Genomic DNA, 19,005 nt, shown 5'->3' on the forward strand with positions numbered 1-19,005 from the left:
CTGTTCCTGTGTGCATAGGCAGTATCCAGCTGAAGTTTTCAACAGCGCTGAGCTCACCGCAGTGAAACACTTGGAATTGAAATGTCAGCTGGAGCCGTCCCTCTCCGCAGGGAGCACGCAGGCGGAAGCAAGGAAGCCCTGGTGGCTTGATATTTAATCTTCACCTAGTCTAATGTCACTGTGCCACAATGCTGCAGCTTTGATTTCTTAACAGAAGCTCTAAGCTCATGAGCCTGGAAAAATCACATGTATATTCAGTATTGCATGGTCACAGACCAGGGCTTAGGTTTCCAAAACGATTTTAAGATTTATATAAAATACAAAATACAAAAAACCCTCCAAAAAACCCCACCTTGAAATTTTGGGTTATACAATGGAATGTATGATAACGAAGGTGGTGACACGGTGATGAGGCAGCACTGGTTCGGTTTCGGTCGCGGGAGGTGACAGTGCGGCGCTGCGGGGAGGAGCCGGCAGGTGGCGCTGGTGCGCCGCGCGCGCCGCAGCCGCGGGGGGGGGGGCGGGGGGGGCCCTGCGCTGAGGAGGGGCCGGCCGGGGCCTGGCCCCGTTGTTCTGCCGGCCTCGGTTAGCGGGCCCTGCCGGGGCGGGGGGCTGCTAATGGGGGCCACTTACCCCCCCCCGAGTAATAAGTAGTACGGTCTTCCCCCTCAGAGCCCAAACCGATCATCGGGGGAGGTCAGGATCCTGCTCTGCTTCTCCTGAGCGCAGGCTGGTTACCCCCACCTTTACTCATCATTTTAAAAAACACCCAACCGAACAAAACCGGCCATGTTTTTTCTACTTGGAGGTGGTAGGTTGGATTTATTCGTGCCCTCCTCCTCCTCTGGCCCTGCCTGGTGTGGCATAACCTCAGAGCAACGTGGGGGGAGGCCCGTGGCTGTGAAGGTGCGGCCTGCCCGGCCCTGGCTAGAATTCGGTGGGCAAAACGCTGGCAGCTCCTGCATGGCTCCAACAGAAGTTCTTATCACAAACTGACTGAGACATAAAAACAAAATGAGGTTTGACTTTTACTTTCATTGCAGAACTTCTAGAAATCTTCACAGTCACCAGCATGAGGCTCCCCTGACGAGGAAGCATTTCCAGGTCACTGGCTATGGAATAGTAAGTAAATGGCAAGATAAAACAAAAGCTTCTTTTGGGGAGAGTTCATACCGTGCCATCGGGATTTATTCTTGCTTTTTTAGTTTGTTAGCCAAGGTGGTAGATGTATATCTACCATACTGGAGGAGAAGATGATTCGGTATGAAGTATCTTATCTCATGTTTAAGGTCTGTTTAATGTGAACGCAGATAAGAAAAAAATTTAAGCTTTTACTGCCAGTCTGGCTTTGGCAGCGTTCAACTCCAGAAATGCCAAAATGAACAACCTTGAAGTTGCTCTGACAAGAATTATTTTATGTATTTGGCCTCGTCACATAGACAAGTCGCTTTTTTGACAGAATGATGACAGAATTTTGAATCACGAAAATGAAATCTGCTTTGAAGGCTGAATTTCCAAACGCAAGGGGCTGTTGCCTAAACCCCTTCTGTGAAGCAGCCAAGTTACCCCTATTTAAAATGTAACTGAGCCACAGTGAAGTTTGAATTGGAAGCAAAAAACTTTAAGGTTGACAAGACACAAATGTATTTGTGAGTGGTTGCTCATGTCTAGAATCATCTCCCCATCATCATGGGGAATCTCTCTTGTGAAGTCTGAGCACGGGTAGCCTGGGCTCCTTTGTTTAGCTTTGCTACCATTAAGAGTTTCAGAAGTTCCTATTTGCAGTGCTTTGATTCTGTATGTCTTCTAGTTGTTTGGGTTTTTCCCTTTTTTATGGTTTTTTTTGTGGGTTTTTTTTCCTCCTGTGGTATGTTTGCATGATAGAATGGAACAGGAGACTCCAATGACTTCTGGCGGATCGAAGTGGTAGGCAGAAAGGCTGGGAAGCTCATCAAAGTCCTACGGAGTCAGGTCCGGCTAATCCATGTGGCCACAGGGTGTATACTGGGCTCTTCTGGAAAGACTCTGCCAAAATGGTAAATAGCATGTAAATCCCCTCCACCCCTGCAAGGTCTTGAGCTGGCATGTTCCTTTGCTCAGTGGTACTTTTAAACTAAACGATAACCACATTTCCTCCGTTTCTTTATCCTTAAAATTATAAAAAAAGTAACTCACAGGTACCAAAAACATAACCAGAGGGGAAGGTCTGTGTTAGGGTTATGCAGTCTGTTACAGTGAAGGTATACAGCTCTGAAAAATAATATCCCTTACTAAGACATGAGCCTTGTCATCTGGTAAGTCCAGGAGGGGATGGCAGATGTATTCTTCAAGGCCTGTTTTATCTTTGGGGTTCAGAAAAATTGCTAGAAACTGGGGCAGTTCATACTGTTCCATACCATAATCCTCAAAATTTCTTTTTTTTGGTATTAATTTGTGGTTGGAAGACCTGCCATTTTTGCATGCAGCACCTGAAGCAAGGGCAATGGTAACAAGCTGCTGTTAGCAGTGGTAGGGATTTAGTATGTCCTTGAATTATATATTTTCATCATTAAAATGAGGTGTATACAGAGACATCTAGATTAATGCCAAGCAAGCTGCTGTATCTGCAGAGCTGTACTGTGTAGGGTGCTAACATGGATCCTGAAGTAGCAGGCTGTGCAGTCATGTTGCTTCTCTTTCCAGAGCAGCCTCCGTTACTGCTAGCTTATGTTTCCCTTCAATGTGTTATGGTAGAAAGGGCTTCTAAGGAATCCTGTGGGTGCTGAATCATAGTCAGTGCAGGCAGATACCTCTGGGGACTGCCTGCACAGGAATTGCAGCTGCCATTTAGACTGTACCAGTGAAACTGGGCATATGGGTAGATAATGTGATTGGTTTTGAAAAAAATAAATCACTGCCTCTGTCAACAGCATTCAGGAAAGGGGGTATTATTTTTTTTCCCCCTAACACAAATTGACCCTGTGAAGTTACCGCCACAAAATATTGATGACATTAAGAGCTGAGGGGAAAACATACTTGTTAATTGCAAATAAGAATGGTTAGAGTATATTGGATTTTTATTTTTTTTAGGAATTTAAAGGGTAGTAATCACTGTCCTTCAGAGAATTAAGTGGTGATTAATTAATGGAATTAATTAATTACTGGAGTTAAGTCTGCTAAGTGGTGATCAGTAGAAAATTCCTTATTAATCTGTCACATTACTGCAGGGTTTGATGCAGTGTCTCCCAAAGTGTTTGATGTGACCTGCTAGAAATAGGGTGACAGACTAAATGGATAGTTGGTGGGATCTTCTGAAGTCATTCTTTTGTGTCTGTAATACAGTTGCTGTAGGCACGGATTGACTCAAATTAATGATGGTGATTTTCTTCTGGATAGACTGTAAGGGTTGACTTGAAGTAGTTTCTAGTTGTCAGTGTGCATCATCTTCAAAAATCCCACTGCTTATGTGTGGATCTAGGTTTTTGAGTTTAGATGCCCAAAGTTAGAAATGTAGTTCAAATTCAGTAGAATTTTGATGTTGGCTGCCTTGCAAATCTGTTTTGGTTTCTACATGGTTCTTAAAGCATGTACGAGTGTGTCAGAATGCAGCTGCTGTGGTTGAGTGGTATGGTAGGTGTTATGGAGAAGTTTAAAGCTAAATGGGGGAAAAAAACCAGAGAGGAACTGGAAATATTGAGTGATCTTTTGTGGGGTGGTGGCTAACTGTTCTGCTGTTCCTCAGGGGTTGGGAACAAGTGGAAGTCACCTGCACACCATACCTGAAGGAGACCCCCAATTCCCTCTGGAACTTTGAAGATCACATTAACCCTAAGTGTAAGTCATTTATTTAGTTTTTCTTTGAGAGTACATCTTGGCTTGCTGTTAAAGGAAGGGATGAGCTATCACATGGCAAGAAGTGGCATTCAGTGTTTTGAATTTGTTGTTCTTTCCCAGCTCAAGTGTGAACTTGCTGAATTTGGGCCAGTTGTTCAGAGATGCATAGCGTTTTTCTACTTCACTGTTTGTACCGTAAGCTGGTGATAATGCTTCAAGTGTAGAGGAAGTATAAAGAGTTTTAAGAATTTTGAGATATTCATGGGTAACAAAAGTGTGTTTTATGGATGCTGCAGTACATTGTTATTTTTAACATAATAGGTTTAATTAGGTATTATTGTCATAGATGGGAATATGTCATATATACTTCAATGATTTTTTTTTTTGGGGGTAAAGCTAGGATCCGTCATGTTCTGGTATATTTTATTCTCTTATGGGGCATGCTAAATAATGACTTTGCAGTACTGTCAAGAAATGAATAGAAATGTGACAGAGGACTAAGTTTGCCAGTAACGACAGATGGGCCTTGCAGCCTCATCCAGGAGTTAGATATGTGTCACAGCCTCATTTGGCCTGAATTATTTGATATAATTTTCTTCCCATGAATTGCAGATGACTTGGGCTAAGATCGTAGTTATTAAAACATCTAGTGTTCGTCATCCTTCCAGAGTGACTGTATGCAAGCCAAAGGAGAGAGAGATCCTGGGCTGTTGACTTGGTAGAATTTCCTCTTCTGTTGTAATGTATTTTACATTCCCACACTTGTGGCTCATTTACAGATAAACAACAGCCTATGAACAATATGTCTCTAATTTCAGCTAAAAATTTGATGGACTTTTATCTGTTTCTCTTGCTCCTGGAAGTAAAGGAGGAAATGTAAGAGTAAATCAGTTGTGAAATTCATTCAGAGATACTTTTGACTGCAAGCCTCTGTGTTTAGAATAGGAATGAATTGTGTAGTGAATTAAAAGAGGTGTTGGAAGCAGATTTGTCACAGGAGGAGTTTAGTTTATCGTGAAAGAGGCAAATAAAATTAAAGCATACAGACTTCTAATCTATTTTTTTCTCTTTTTCTAAAGTGCCCAATATCAGCCTGGATGTTTTAAAACCCTCTTTTGCAGAAATTCTGCTAGAATCCCACATGGTTATGATTCGGGTAAGATATCGTTAATTCTAGGTTATCGTTTTCTTCCCCCTTTCTCTTGTGTCAAAAAAAAAATAGCATTTTCTGAAAGATCTGGATGATGGCTGCAAGCTAGGGCAGAATTTACATGCCCCAGCAACCTACTTGAATTTATACTTAGAAAAAGGGGTGGTCTTGCAGCTAAATCTCCTAAAAGTTTGGAAGCCTTGGGCTTGATGCCTGGCTCTGCTGTTGGTGTGATCTAGCTACAGCCCAGTTATGTAATCCCTCCACTGCTGAAATCTGGTTCTGTAAAGGCGAGGTGGAAATTTTTCCTACCCTACTGGAAGGTTTTAAAGTTAAGTTAGTATTTGTGAGGCAGGAGGATATTGCTGTGGTCAAAGTCAGGAAAATTAGCTGAACAGCCACTTAGGAGAGCAATAAATGTTTGGATTGAAAATGGAAAACTTCTAATTTGTTTTAAAGTTGATCAAGTTGATGTGTTTTCTGCTTTTGTCTTCCCTGTTTATCCCTGAATAAAAATAAAAATAAAAAGAGAAGCTGGATTTAATATTTTCAAGGTGGACTGCTCTTGCAGTCTTTTCCTGTTATTGTTCTTTGTGCTCTTGGCCACAGTCCTTTTGCTTCCAGCCCTTCAATCCTTTGTCTGAAGAATGAGAAGTTACTATTTTGAGAAAGGAGTCTAAGGTTTTATTTGCTAGTGTTTGTAAAGCTCTTCTCAGATTCTTAAGAGAAAGAAGGTAGTCGGGCAAGTTATTATTAATGCTGAGCATTTCCATGGCAACCAGCGGTAACACTGTCTCAGGTAAAGAAGCACCTGCATGAGTTTCCATGGAAATAATCTTCCTGGGGCTTTTATTTTCAGAGTGGAGGGAAACCTGTCAAAGTAGTCTCTTAATTAACAAAGGTCTTGCTTATGCAATATGTGTCCTCAAGTGACAGAAAAGCAGGAGGAGAGAAATGAGAGAATACTGCCTGTAATGGTACCCAAAGAACATTTTCACTTGCAAACTAATAATAAAAACTTTCATTGTCCTTATTGTGGCCATCTCCAGATGATGATGTGTTTATGTAGACAGAAAACAGTCTTTACTCAGGAAGAGTATTCATGTGTGTTTGTGTACCCAGACATTGCTGGGCAGGCTTTGCAGCATAACTGCCTGCTCATTTAAATTTTATTTTGACTTGTCTGTAGGGAAACAGCGGCCTCAAACCAAAGGACAATGAAGTTACATCCAAACCTTGGCACTGGCCCATCAACTACCAGGTATATTGATCAATCCACCTTCCTTTCTGTTTTCAAGTGGTTCTGCTGTGCTTCTTGAAGCATGGCACCTCTTAATTGCATTGAACGTGTTGTCAAGTTTATTTTGTAACACCTGAGCTACATGAATGGGAGTTTGTCTCACCCTTGACACTGCAAAATACAAACTGGACTGATGGAAACCCATTTTACTCCCTTCTTATCTGTTTCCTCAGGGCCTGCGTTTTTCTGGTGTCAATGAGACCGATTATCGGGTTTATTTGCTGGGGAACCCGGTAAGTTGGAATGGGAGGTTCTAAGCCAATGCCTTTAGCAAATTTTAGCTTAGTCTTGCTTCTGCCAGTGGCAATGATTCTCTTCCTTGTCCTCCTCCTTTTGGACTGTCTCTCTCATTGTACTCTTATGCTTGAATGTCATTTCCTCTCTTGTGCACATGTCCAGCCTAAAGTCCAAAATCTTTTTTTCCTATGTAGGTGATTTGGTGGCTAAATCTGGTCACTATTGGGTTATATCTTCTGATAACAGTTTCCACTGCAGTGGCCCTGAAGAGAGGTGTCCAACTGACATCTGAACTCAAAGGTGAGGTCAGTCTTCCTATCCTCCCTGCATTATAGAATCCCTATTATAACATCTTGGTTTCCTGATACAGAAAAGCTCAACCTGGAACTCCTGTATTTAAATTTATTTTTTTTAATATTGTATTAAAACGCTCTGAGTTGAATAGAATATACTCAAGGTAGCTGTACATACAAAGCACTAAGTTATATAGTGCTTTGAAAGTGTAGCACTGAACAACGCAACCGTTAACAAAGGGTTCCATCCTAGAAATAATCACTCTGATGAACAAATCTCACTTTTTGCTTGGCAGACTATTCCTGATTAGTTGCCAAACTTCCTAAGCCTGTAAGACTCGATCAGAAATCCTCAAGTCAACAAGGGCCCTGAGACACCCAGTTAGCCAAAGAGCAGAGCTCTGGAAGTGACTCCCAGGCAGGAGGTGTGATCAGTGGCTCCTCAAAAGTCTTATCACTCCTTTGCTGGAGATTTTGGAGCTGGTCTGGGTATAAGTTGGCATCTTAAGGTGATCCTAAGATATGAGTCTCAGTAGGCTTTTGCTACCTTGTTTTCTAGCAGGAGACTAGGGCTTGGATTAGCCAGCGGCTCACATGGCAGCTCTGCTTTGGAGGTGATCACCCAGCCTAGCATGGGAGTTGCATATGAGCTGCTCAAGAGACAAGATGCTGGCCACAGTTGGTCTCACTTACATAGATTACTGCAGCTCAGAAATGACCAGATGTATATATGTTGGAAAGACTATATTTGATCTGGACATACCAGTAGGAGGAGGTGATAAAATGTATGTCAGGGAAACCTTCCCTGATTCAGAGATCTACTCGTCCCATAGTTTTTAGCTTGTTCTGCTTTGCAGGCTTCCAAGGTGTTCTTTCTAGTAGAGATACTTATTATACATGTGTTACTGATAATAGGCTTCCTTTTCATAAATGCCTTCTGCCGGCACCTTAAAACTGTGTGGATGGCAGGACTTTGTATACCAAGGGTGGGAAAGCACTGAGCTTGGGTTATCAAGCAGTGTCCACCAGGAAAAGAGTGGGAGCTTCATATCTCTAACAGGTCAATAGTGAACAGGACAGGTCTTCAACAAAAGTACTGCAAGGAGCTACCTGCTTTGGGTGTAAGGGAGACAGACCAATCGGATCAATGCCCGGCTCTCAGGTTCTGCCTGTGCTCTGTACTACTGTAGTATGCATGGTGTTTTCAAATGAGAAGTGTTTCCTGATATTTATGCAAAGCAAATGACAAATGCAAGAGATGCAATGATCCTTTCTTATGTCAGGTGCCAAGGTTATGGAGCTTTTAACAAATTCTAAAAAGTCATACTTTGACCGTTCCAGTTTACATCAGTGGTTGCTTTGTTTTGTAGATCTCCCTGTGGGAAGTGAATTCTTAATTGTGATGTGAAACTATTAAATTACACGATAAGTTACTGGCTAAGCTGCATGCAGACGTCAGAGCTCTCACTCCCTTCCCCAGGCTCTGAGAGCTAGGCAACATTTCTTTCCAGGAAAGGCTGGCAAAGCGATCATTTGGATGTCTTGTAGTTTTATTGCAGAGAGAATAAAAACCATCAGAAACTGCAATGACCTAATTAGTCTGATATACATGCTGAGAAACTGCAAATCCAATCTTACCATAGAGCATGGTCAGCCTCCTGCCAGTCCCTTTGTATATCTTTTCTAGTAACTGTTCTCCTGAAAAGTGTTTGTATGCTTATAAAGAATGCAGCTGGGATGTTGCAGGGCCTTGAAGCAATTTCAGACCAGTGCATGGCTTCCTGCAAAGATCATTCCTATTGAGTTTACTTAATGTGGTAAGGTTTGCAAGTAGGAGCTGTAGCTGAGTTTTGCCTCTGCTGTTTATTTGTGTTCCAGAACTGTCCAGAGTCATGCTACATGGTGGAGGGCAGATCGCGCTGGGCTGGCTCCTTCATTACCTCCCTTTTTTTATGATGGGACGAGTTCTCTACTTTCACCACTACTTTCCTGCCATGCTTTTTTCCAGCATGTTGACAGGTAAATACTAGAGTCTGGGAGAAGACAAGGCAACGAAACAGGTGAAATTCTGTTAAATAGAATGTTTTCAGGCTGAACAGTTTGGGGGGGTTTAATAGGTTTTCTGCTTGCTTGTGCAAAGTGCTTGAAAACATTGACTAATTCAAAATGTTTTCCACAAAGCAGCACAGTGCCAAATTGTCCTTTTTTTGTTACAACTCTGAAGAGGCAGTCATGGCCAGTGCTTAGGGCATTTGAATTTCAAGATGAGATTCCTATTCTTTGCTGTTTCACTGTTCTAATACATGTTTTTATACAAGTTACTTCCCTTTGTTTGCTGCCCCCACTTTTCTGTCACGTCTGTTTATAATTCAGTCTTGGTAGTTTTTCGTGTGATTTTGTACCAGCTAACTTAGCATCTGGGACCCAGATCTTTTTTGCATTTATTCAAAAGGTAGGAAAAAAGAGCCTTCTGCTGATGCAGAACAATCCCTATAGTTCTGAAGGTTATTAGGGTAAATGAACATTGACAAGGTCTTCTGCTGTTAACAGAGCTTTGGCAGCCCAGTCTATGACTGAACCTAACAATTCTGTTCTTTGGCCTCTGCACTGCTCCCAACTTCTACCTCTTCCTTCTTCTAGGAATCACCTGGGACGCTCTACTGAAGTTCTGTGCTGGATTCCTGTTACCTAGCACTACAGCTAGAAAAGTGTATGGAGGGGGGTTCCTGGCACTGGTTCTGCTCATCATGTACAGGTGAGTGCTGAAAACTGAACTTTCCCTGAATGTGTGACAGTCACTGTCTCAATGGATACCTTACTGCCTGTTAATTATCCTTAGCCTTTTTCTCTGCCTCTCTTCCCTGCTGAACTTGTCAGACATCGTGAAACCCAGTCCTAAACCCTTTATTATAAATATATTTATTTATAAAATTTATTAGATTCTGCATCTGTGTCCCATTAATGCATTATAAAACATCTTTCCATTGCAGGGAGTCTTCCTTTTATCACAGCACTCAGTGTGAACACCATTCTCCTCTGAACCCACAGTGCAGTGGTTTCTGATTGTAGTCCCAATGCTAGATCATGCCAGATCCCTCAAATACAGCCAAATTCTTCATTACTGTAGGTTTTCTCAGCTGGCTTTTCTCCAAAGCTGTTGCTTTCTAAGAGAAAATACTGCAATAGAACCGTGTACTATGTATATATGTTGTGTTTGGCAGAGATTAGAAGATCCTCAGTGGTACTTAGAACGGCCCAAAACCAAAAGGTCCCATATTTGTGTGGACTAATCTGCTGCAGTGTTCTTGAGAGGGAAAACTGTGCAGTCCCTGATGGGCATTTGGTTTCTTTCCACAGCTTCTACCTCTTCCATCCTCTGTCCTACGGGATGATAGGACCCATGGCCTCTGACCCTAGCAGCCCCATGGCAGGGCTCCGGTGGATGGACTCCTGGGAGTTCTAGAGGCAGCAAAGGAAGCCTGGGAACAGTGGATGAGAAGCATGAGATCAGCTGCATGTCGGGCTGGTTTTGGTGCTTTGGAGACCTGTGACTGTAAAATGCCCTCTCTGGAGAACGCTGGGTACAGTAGCCCTGTTGCTTTGGCATTTGTTTGCACTGCCTGCATTGGAAGATGCAGAGGATGATCATGAGAAGGTCGTCTTAAAAAGACTCATGTCCTGAATCCTTAGGTTATATTTCTGGACAACTGGCTGCTTAAATCTCAATTCTTTAAAGCAATATGTATCAGTCAAACAGCAGTGGCATTCCAGCAGCCAGACCAGGACAAGTTGGAGGCTGTGTGTAGTTGCGTGTGTGTGTGTGTGTGTGTGTGTGTCTTCCTTCTTGTAATTCAAGCACTGTTACTGTTTGAGAGCCAGACAGTGTCTGAGACATTAGGACTTTTATCATGATTAACAACCTTTCTTACAGCGAGGCTTTTGAAAGCTTCATGTAAGTAGCTGTGGACCTCCATTCCACCCTGCCCTGACTGTCTGCATTTTTTTGTTCTGACCCTGAACTTTTGGAATTTGACTGAAAGGGGTCTGCTTGAAATCTCCTGAGCCACTGTGCCTTGCCTGTCTCCTAGGCCCTCTGCAGACAGGGGAGATGGAGATTATTTATCCCTGTATACTGCCTTGCTTTCTGGTCACCTTTAATCATTTATAACAATCACCTGGCGGGCCTGTGCTTAGAGCCACTGTTCCAGCTCAGCACTTAGTAGCTTCTTTGCAGTTCCATCTGAAACTGTTAAGGAAATTACAGTGGAAATAGCAGGTGATTTATTTTCTGCCCCAGTATGCTGTGAAGTCCAGCTTCTTGGGGTTGTACTAGAGACTGAAATGGTAGCTTGGAAATTTTACAGACAGCTGTCGTTCATCTTTTGATCCCAGCTATTCCAGTGACAGTACCTGTGCTTTCAGGGGGAAGGCTTCATCTTACTGAATGTAGCATCTGCAAAACTGGCTGTCAGTGCCATGGTATCTGTTCACTGTATTTCAATATTGAACAAGTTCCCTCTCATTAATGGCTGAACATCAAATTACTGTACTGAAGGAAATGTGAGGCCAGGCAAAAATTCTTTGTCTGTTAAGAGCCATTGGATGTTGAATCCACCCCTTCCAAGAAAGCAGAATTCTATTTATTAGGTGCCTTTTTTCTGTGTTAGGTCTATGTTCCTTTTACTCCATCTCTTCACCCGATTTCAATTTCTTGTCACAGTTCAAGGTTGCTAGTTTGTAGCATCTAACATGAAGGACACTTGGATCCCAGCTGTGTTCCTGTCTAAAGAAGTAATATTTGCAAAACTCTTTTGTGTATGTTTCATTAAAACCAAGCCTTTCATTTCAGAGTTCTTGCTCTGCTCCTCAGCCTTGCATCAAAATTGCAGGTACAGGGAGAGCAGCAGGTGAGGGTGTCTGTCTTGAAACATGAATCGTGCGTTCATTTCTCTTACCAAACTTTGAATTCTAATGTATTTCCTACAACACAGAAGGGCTGCATTAGCATAGTGGTTCTGTGGGGGGGACTGAGACTCCAGTCAGACTTGCTTTCATTCCTCTTCAGTAGAGATCCATAGCACTGTTCAGTAAGGCAGCTGCTTGCTATTGTAAGGCTCTGGCTTGGTATGTCACATCTCTCTCAGAAGTTGACTTTTTGATGCTAACTCCGATGGTATGGACCTGTGCTTTTGATTCTGAAGTTTTTGAGTTAATCACCTGCTGGTAATACATGGTGGGAAGTCATTGCACTAATTAGCTACTGGGCTTGATGATTCCTTTCCACTTGCTATTGCAGGAAGTGCTCCCACCTACATGAGCCAGGGGTTCACAGAGGTGATAGATACACAAGAAGGATGGGGGAGAAGGCTGCAAACTTCTTCAGATCCTGCTTGATCTGACGGCCGCTGTGAATTGTTAACTGTTGGCAATGTGGCAGGCAGACAGTGCAGTGCTGCCTTTGTAGCAGTGTGATTCAGCATCTTCTGGTCTTGGTGAGATTATTGCCTTAATACCTTGCTATCCTGAATATGAGCTTTCCCTAAGGTAGTCTTATTACCATGGGGAGGATTTGCCAGAAGAGCTCATAAAAGCCATGATTTAAAGTGCAGGGTTTTTTTCCAGCACATACAATCACCCACTTGCCCTTAACATTAACAAAACCCCCCCAACAAACCAAACAAACTCTAAGAAGCATGTGAGTGTTTTGGAATGACAGTTTCTAACATTCTTTATTCATCAATTTAAATCTGTGGGAAAGCAAAAATTAATTCGATAACCTTGGTTACTTCAGTTATGAAGGGGTTAGCTTTGTAGGAGCTGCCTGAGGAAGGTGAGCCAGTGCGTTCTTTGGCCAGGGTCCCTCTATCCTTTATTACTAATAATCTTTTGGGTGGGGATTGGTGGCTGAGTCTGGGGATTGGCCAGCTGAAAGTAGCAAATGTTGTGCTCCCATCCCACCTTCCCGTGCACAAGCCCAGGTTCTGTTTCAATACGGACAAAGGTTTGTTTTTCTTTAGGACTGCCATTTCAGGAACCCTCTGAAAGCACTTGGTTGGGATTGGGACTATTTCTTAGACCTTGTGTGCTGGTAAGGGGATGGAGGCATACAGTGAAAAACATCTAGCTATTCCACAAGAGGGAGCAACTTGCAGCAGAATCTTTTCTTTTGTTTCTCTCTTTTGTTTTAATCTGGAGTTAGAAGTAATAAAAGGTATACATTTGAAGATTGTAGAGCAGACATCTCCTCTGCACCCTCTGAACTCCAAGGGTTGGCTTTTCAGTTATTTTAGTTAGAATTTAACCTTCAGTGTTTGGTTCTCAAAACAAAACCTGTAAGGCCATAGCTGTATGTAATAGTAACTTATTTTGTGAATTCAATAAAATACAATAAATGGGATTCCCTTAGTGACTGACTTAAAATGTCTCAGTGGTGCAGGTGTGAGGCAATAGGTGCAGGGCATTCTTCTTTCTGAATGGAATTTGGGCTGCTTCAGTTCATTTTTTCCATTTGTGCTTGTGGAATGAGTTCAAGTTCTCTTTGAGGACTGCTTATTCATCTTCTTCCCCAGTCATGTGGAAGACAGCTAATGGTGCTTTCTGAGGCCAGAAGATGCTGTTCTTTGGAGCAGCTGCTCTCTTTGAACTTCGCTTGATGGGACTCCTTTTATCACTGGCAAAGTATTTCATGAAACTGTATCTGTGGATTCAAATCACAGAAAGCTACAGGCTGCCACGTTCCTTTCTCATGTGTAAACTCATATTTTCAGCTCTTCAGTCTTTGAAGGATAGATAGAAGGCTTCTAGGCTCATCTAGCTTCATCCTAGACAATCCATCCATCTTAAAAGGTTTCTGTTAACAGTCACTTCAGGACACCAATGTGCACACACCTGTTCCAGCAGCATGGACTGGCCTGTCTCCACTAAGTGGACTACTCATGCTATCAGATGAGGATGTGATCATGAGGAGGATTTGAATGGAGGTTCCTGTGCCAAAGTTCCTGTCATGCGCTGCGTACCAGCATAGTTCACAGCCCTGTGGGTGGGAGGGCATCTCGTCTGCATCTCTCTTATCTGCAGAGAGTTTTCTTTTCCATCTTAATTGGAAGGATGTACTGATGAACACAGGGCATTGACAGGATCTACATTTTTGTATCTCCTCTTTGCTTCTGCTTCTTCAGGTATGCCCAAAGTACAGGATACACCTTTGCTGCTCCTCCAGTTTTTAGGCTGTGCATCCTTTTCTTAGGGGTGCCGTACAAGGGGTGGGACAGGACACATAGGTATTCATCCACTCCAGATACTGTCATGTGCACTGAGAGCAAAAGCAGAACCTTGTTATGGAAAGGTAAACAGATGTGTTATTTGACAGTAGCTTCCTTATCTCTCTGAGAATTGTTTTCAAGGGACTTGAGAGTGTCAACATAGGAAGCGCAGGCATTTACTTGAAATTCTCCATTGCCATGCTTAGTGGCTTCCCTTCCAGAGGCCGTGCCTGTGTGACTTACCCTCTGGGTTGGCACTCTGCGCACGAGCACCATTATAACACTGTTTCCTCCTCTCAGGATCCTGCTGGCAATGTGAAAATCTGCTTAGCGGTGCCCTGTGCCTCTGCCAGGTGGGGAATATAGGTAAGATTTTTTTTTTTCCCATTTACAGCAAGTGACCCCACACATTGACAAGTGCGTGTCATAAAACCAAAAATGTGTGGAACAGTGTAAGTCTTCCCTGCTGGGAAAGGAAGGCTGAGGATAAGAACACCACCTCCATAGCACACTTGCATCTTTGGGGAGCTGGGGGCTACAAGCAGTCAGGACTGGAAATTGTCTCTGTCGTCTTGAAAGTACTGAGACCTTGGTTGCATGGTTGGCTGTGAGTTGCTTTACTTTTTTAACTCTTATGCTTTTTACTTGAAAGTCAAGGGCTATGGTTCTCACAAATGATACCTGAGGTAGGGGACATACTAGCACAGAAACCACTCCTGCTGAATTTTTACTTGGTCCTAAAACTTTGCCAAATGAGTTTGTTGTGTTTTATAAGAGGCACTGTTTAGAGGCAGCTTGGAGAACTTGGCCCTGACTGGGGGAGAGTTTGGAGCAGCAGTGAGAGGGCTTCTTTTGTAATTCAGTCATGTATTCTGAACATTTCTTACTAATCCTGCGTGTGTGTGTGTGTGCATCTGTCCATGAACTGAATGTCTTCTAACTAAGGTGTAATTACTGCACCATACAGTGTGGATGGGAGAATGTTCCTTTGAGCTATAAATGTATTTTGAACAGAAGATCATGGAAAATGAAGTAGAATTTGGAATTTAATTTTGTAATAAATACTTCTTCTTTCAAGCATTTTCTTTACATCTAGATCTTGGGGTGTTCCCACCCCCCCCTTTCCTCTCTCCCTCACATGCACGATTGAAGTAGCGACATTGACTTTAAATGGACCCATTGAGGAGTTTGATCTAGGACATGGGTGATCTGCACCAGCTTTCGGCACACCCATGTTGCTGGACTGCAATTCTAGGAGGTCAGGTTTTACTGCAGTCCAAGCGATGTGCTGATAAGCACAGCAGGAAGTGAAACCGGTAGATGTGAATGAGAAAAGTGCTGCCTGTTGAAGCGGGTTTATTTCTCCACGTTAAAGACGTGTTAAATTGTAAATATGTATGACATGTCAGGTTTAATGGGTATATTCATTGAACTTCTGGTAGGTTGCCTGTGAACACTTCATTTGACAGATCAAGCACTTTATTCAGGAACCCAATGTTTTAAGTCATTCTTATGTTGAGTGTGTGGTGTCCATGACATCAGACTGATGCACAGTTTTGTACAAATGAGGCCCTTGCTGTGAACTAAATGGGAGAGTCTGTAACGAAACTAGAACCTTGTGAATCAGAATCTGGCTCTGTGCCAGGGCAACATAGACTTCCGAGTACATTGTAACAAGGGGTTGTCATCCTCGGGGTGGAACTAGATGGGGGGGGGAAACGAAATACGGCATCCTTATTTAAGGCTGCACATTGATGCCCAGATCAGTGCTGGAGGACAGCCAACCAGTCTGTTTAGGCATATTCCAGTGGCTGCTGAAGTAAAGCTAGGACAGCTAGAAACTGGACGGTGGCCTGCACAATGTGATACACTGGGCTAATAGATGGTTACTGAAAAGCCTGTTGACATCTTGTATTGCTTCAAGAAAGTGCAAGTTGGTCTTTGGATACTGTCTGATCTCAGGGCTATCCTTCTGGAAGGGCGGGCTGCTGATAAAGCAGTTGTGCTAGAGTGTAGGGAGATGACTATAAGGAAAAGACATGAAATATTGTTCAGAAAATGCTGATAATGTCTGAAGTAAAACTACTTCTCACTGCGCTCTAAAGAAAGAATGGCTTCTTTCTGCAGGTGAGTGATCTTGTGTGGGTGGACACTGGTGACTGATTCCATTTGCATTTGATTTGAACCTGCCAGGTTTCTAGGTTTCTAAACTCCAGCCATCATTGCATTACGTGTTTCTCAACAAGAATGGGGCTTTTTCATAACCTGGTGTTTTAATGTAGTTTTTGTGCTCTGTCTTCAAGACACTGCTTAATCTTTTTGCTAACCAAACAGAAACTTTCAAGGCAAGTTGCTTTCTCTAGCCCTCAGTCTCCTGTGCCTCTTCTCATTTTTTTTGGTTTACCTGTGTGGTTTCCCAAACTGTACACCGTCTTCCAATATCAGTCTCCCAATTCCATATGTTGAAATAAATCTTCATTGCTCCTACCACTGCTTCCTAGTTTATATCCAAGGAATGTGGTTGCTATGCACTTTGGAATTGTTTTCTAATACACCATTTCTTAACTCTGTGGCTATAGCCCAATGTAATGCATGTTCTGGAAATACAAAGTTTGTGTTTTATCTGAATGGGCATAGTCTACCAAGTGTTATGATTGCTGTAAATTGCTTTGTCCATATTTACAATTCTTGCAGTCGCTGTTTTATCTCCAGATTTCATCCAAAGCCAGTCATCCTGCTGTCTTGCAGCTGACAAAAGGTAGTTTTCAGGCTTCGTTCATCTGACCTTTTGGGTTTTTTTCACTGTGCGTTTTAGCATGAGGTAGTTCTGAAGTACCTGGGTTTCTCCGGTAAACAGAAAGGGAGTTTAAGTTACTTGCCCATATGAAGGCATCTGTGTTGGGCCAGCTGAGTCCCACCCTGGGAGTGTGCTGATCCCTTGGAATGCTTTAGGGACAGTAACTATTTGGTTACAAGGTAGAGAAGGAAACTAGATGTGAAGTGGGGAAAGTGGTTGAGGTGAGAATGAGCATGTGCAAGGTGGTACATCTTTATTTGACATTTGTGAACTGTATGAGAACAGCCAAATAAAGCCAGTGCAGCTGAAGAAAATGAATTTAAACAATTTGATAACTTGCAGGCAAATTCCCATTGAAGCAAGTCTCAGGAGCAGTATTTAAATAAAGGTCAACAGGAGCACAAGCACCAACTATGCCAGTGCAAAGCAAGGCTGGGAAGAGCCAAAGATAAGCTGAGTAACAAGTTATTACTTGACTTCAAATACAAGAAAGAAGCATCTAGCAAGTGAGAGCTCTAATTACTAGAGGCTGCTATGAAAGTTATGCGGAGGGGGAAAGCAAAAGAGCTGCTTCACAAAATGAAGGCATAATGGGGAATATCAAAGTTAATGAAAAACTGTCAGGACATAGGTAGTAAGAGATGGATCAAGAATTAGACCACTACTTGGCAGAGACAGAAAGGCACGAACAGATGGATCACTCTGAAAAGTTGTACACACATCTTCAAAGGCTTTTATAATAAATTCCCTACTGGGTTTTTCATTATTTTCTCTATGCAGGCTAGTTAGTTTCTTCCTTACTTAATCATCTTGTTTGGCCTTTTTGAGTATTGCCACATTTTATACTCTGTAAGTCTGCTGAAATTTCTTTGTTTCAAGCATTATTAAAAAAATAAATAAGTGGGTTGGAGATAGCCTCAGGCAGCTCTTGTAGGACTCGTGGGTGCAAGCTATCTGTGCCTGCTGATTTTTAAGTCTTTATTGCTAACAGTTGTTGTTTAACATCGTATTTAGTTACTAATGGATTGGAAAGTGTTTTATGATGCAGCTTAAATACATCATTCTCCTCAAGACAGAACCACAGTATTTATTCAGTGCTTAAGCATTTTTTGACTCTGGAGTTTGCAGGTGCAAAATTTCTCACGGAACTGGAGAATTATTTTTGACAGAGCCCCAAAACTGGAATGGCTTAGATGGGTGAGGAGGAGACAACCTCAAGCAGGAAAGGATCCCACACATAGAAGCAATAACACATGGGCTTTGCTTTGAAAACAGATGGCTGAGTGCAAAGCTGAAAGGTTGTGATGCTATCACAGCCCTGCCATGAAGGAATGGATGCAATTAAATGCAGAATCTTTGTTTTAATAAATCACATCAAAGATGCTATTCTCTGAGACTACTGCTGTAGATCAAATGATCGTAGGAGATGCCCTGGTCGATAGTGGCAATTCAAACTGCAAGAAGAAGGGAAAGAACAGACAGAGATCAGAAAGAAGACAATCAATGAGCGCTTCAGAGATCAGCACCAATGGCACTTCTGAAACAAGGCAAATGCAGCAGGGAAACTACAGAGGACGATCCACAGGGAGTAAGGATCCTTTCACCAAGCTTTTGTCATGTTTCAGCAGCTGAAGGATGATCCAGTCCAGGAGTATAAGGACAACTGGAGGAAAATCCAAGCCCATGTGCACCATCCCTAGGTAGGGCAGAAGCCAGGTAACTGTGCTGACACGGTGCTTGCCAAGTTGCCAGGCAGATTAGCTAGAGTGCCATGCTGAGCTAATGAGGAATGGAGAGCTGCTTGCATCCCACCAGCCTGGAGTCTGCGTACCTCTATAGTTGCGCCTTATGATCAAATTCAGCTTGTCAGACTGACATGGTAGATAGGCATTTTGAACTCACTTGGTAGTGTCACTTACAAAAGGCAGAGTTTGCTTCTTGGAACATGAGCCTGGTGGTCGGAGTAGCAACTGGTGGATTATGACTGTGCTGGACAGCACAAGGTGAATAACAACTGAGGTAAAGTCTGAGCTTTTCAAAGTGTCAGGCCTGGTTCAATAGCCTCCTAAGTCAAAAATACTCAGGCTAGCAGCTCTCTGTGTAGTCCCCTTTGGCTTCTCTCCCCGCTTCATGCCCCGTCAGCCTTGGATTGT

At 42.8% G+C, this 19,005-nt stretch overlaps 1 protein-coding gene across 10 annotated transcripts in view; it reads left to right on the top strand.

The window, feature by feature from the left end:
* POMT2 (protein O-mannosyltransferase 2) overlaps positions 1–19,005 on the top strand; it is a 38,773-nt gene that overhangs the window by 13,833 nt on the left and 5,935 nt on the right. For 3 of the 10 annotated variants that reach the window (XR_008745510.1, XR_008745511.1, XM_055794008.1), the window contains 10 exons: positions 1,044–1,122; positions 1,885–2,036; positions 3,722–3,813; positions 4,893–4,969; positions 6,153–6,224; positions 6,437–6,496; positions 6,695–6,800; positions 8,672–8,812; positions 9,434–9,548; positions 10,151–14,421. Coding sequence is in view for 2 of the 10 variants with exons in the window: in XM_055794008.1 (XP_055649983.1) it covers positions 1,044–1,122; positions 1,885–2,036; positions 3,722–3,813; positions 4,893–4,969; positions 6,153–6,224; positions 6,437–6,496; positions 6,695–6,800; positions 8,672–8,812; positions 9,434–9,548; positions 10,151–10,256 (1,000 nt within the window). In the remaining 8 variants the exon portion in view is untranslated. Of the gene's footprint in view, positions 1–1,043; positions 1,123–1,884; positions 2,037–3,721; positions 3,814–4,892; positions 4,970–6,152; positions 6,225–6,436; positions 6,497–6,694; positions 6,806–8,671; positions 8,813–9,433; positions 9,549–10,150; positions 16,684–18,021; positions 18,553–19,005 lie in introns of those variants that run through there. The other 7 variants (XR_008745512.1, XR_008745509.1, XR_008745513.1 and 4 more) reach the window with 7 other exon arrangements.

The sequence above is a fragment of the Falco peregrinus genome, chromosome 1 (genome assembly GCF_023634155.1).
Source record: "Falco peregrinus isolate bFalPer1 chromosome 1, bFalPer1.pri, whole genome shotgun sequence".
In the NCBI taxonomy this organism is placed as follows: domain Eukaryota; kingdom Metazoa; phylum Chordata; class Aves; order Falconiformes; family Falconidae; genus Falco; species Falco peregrinus.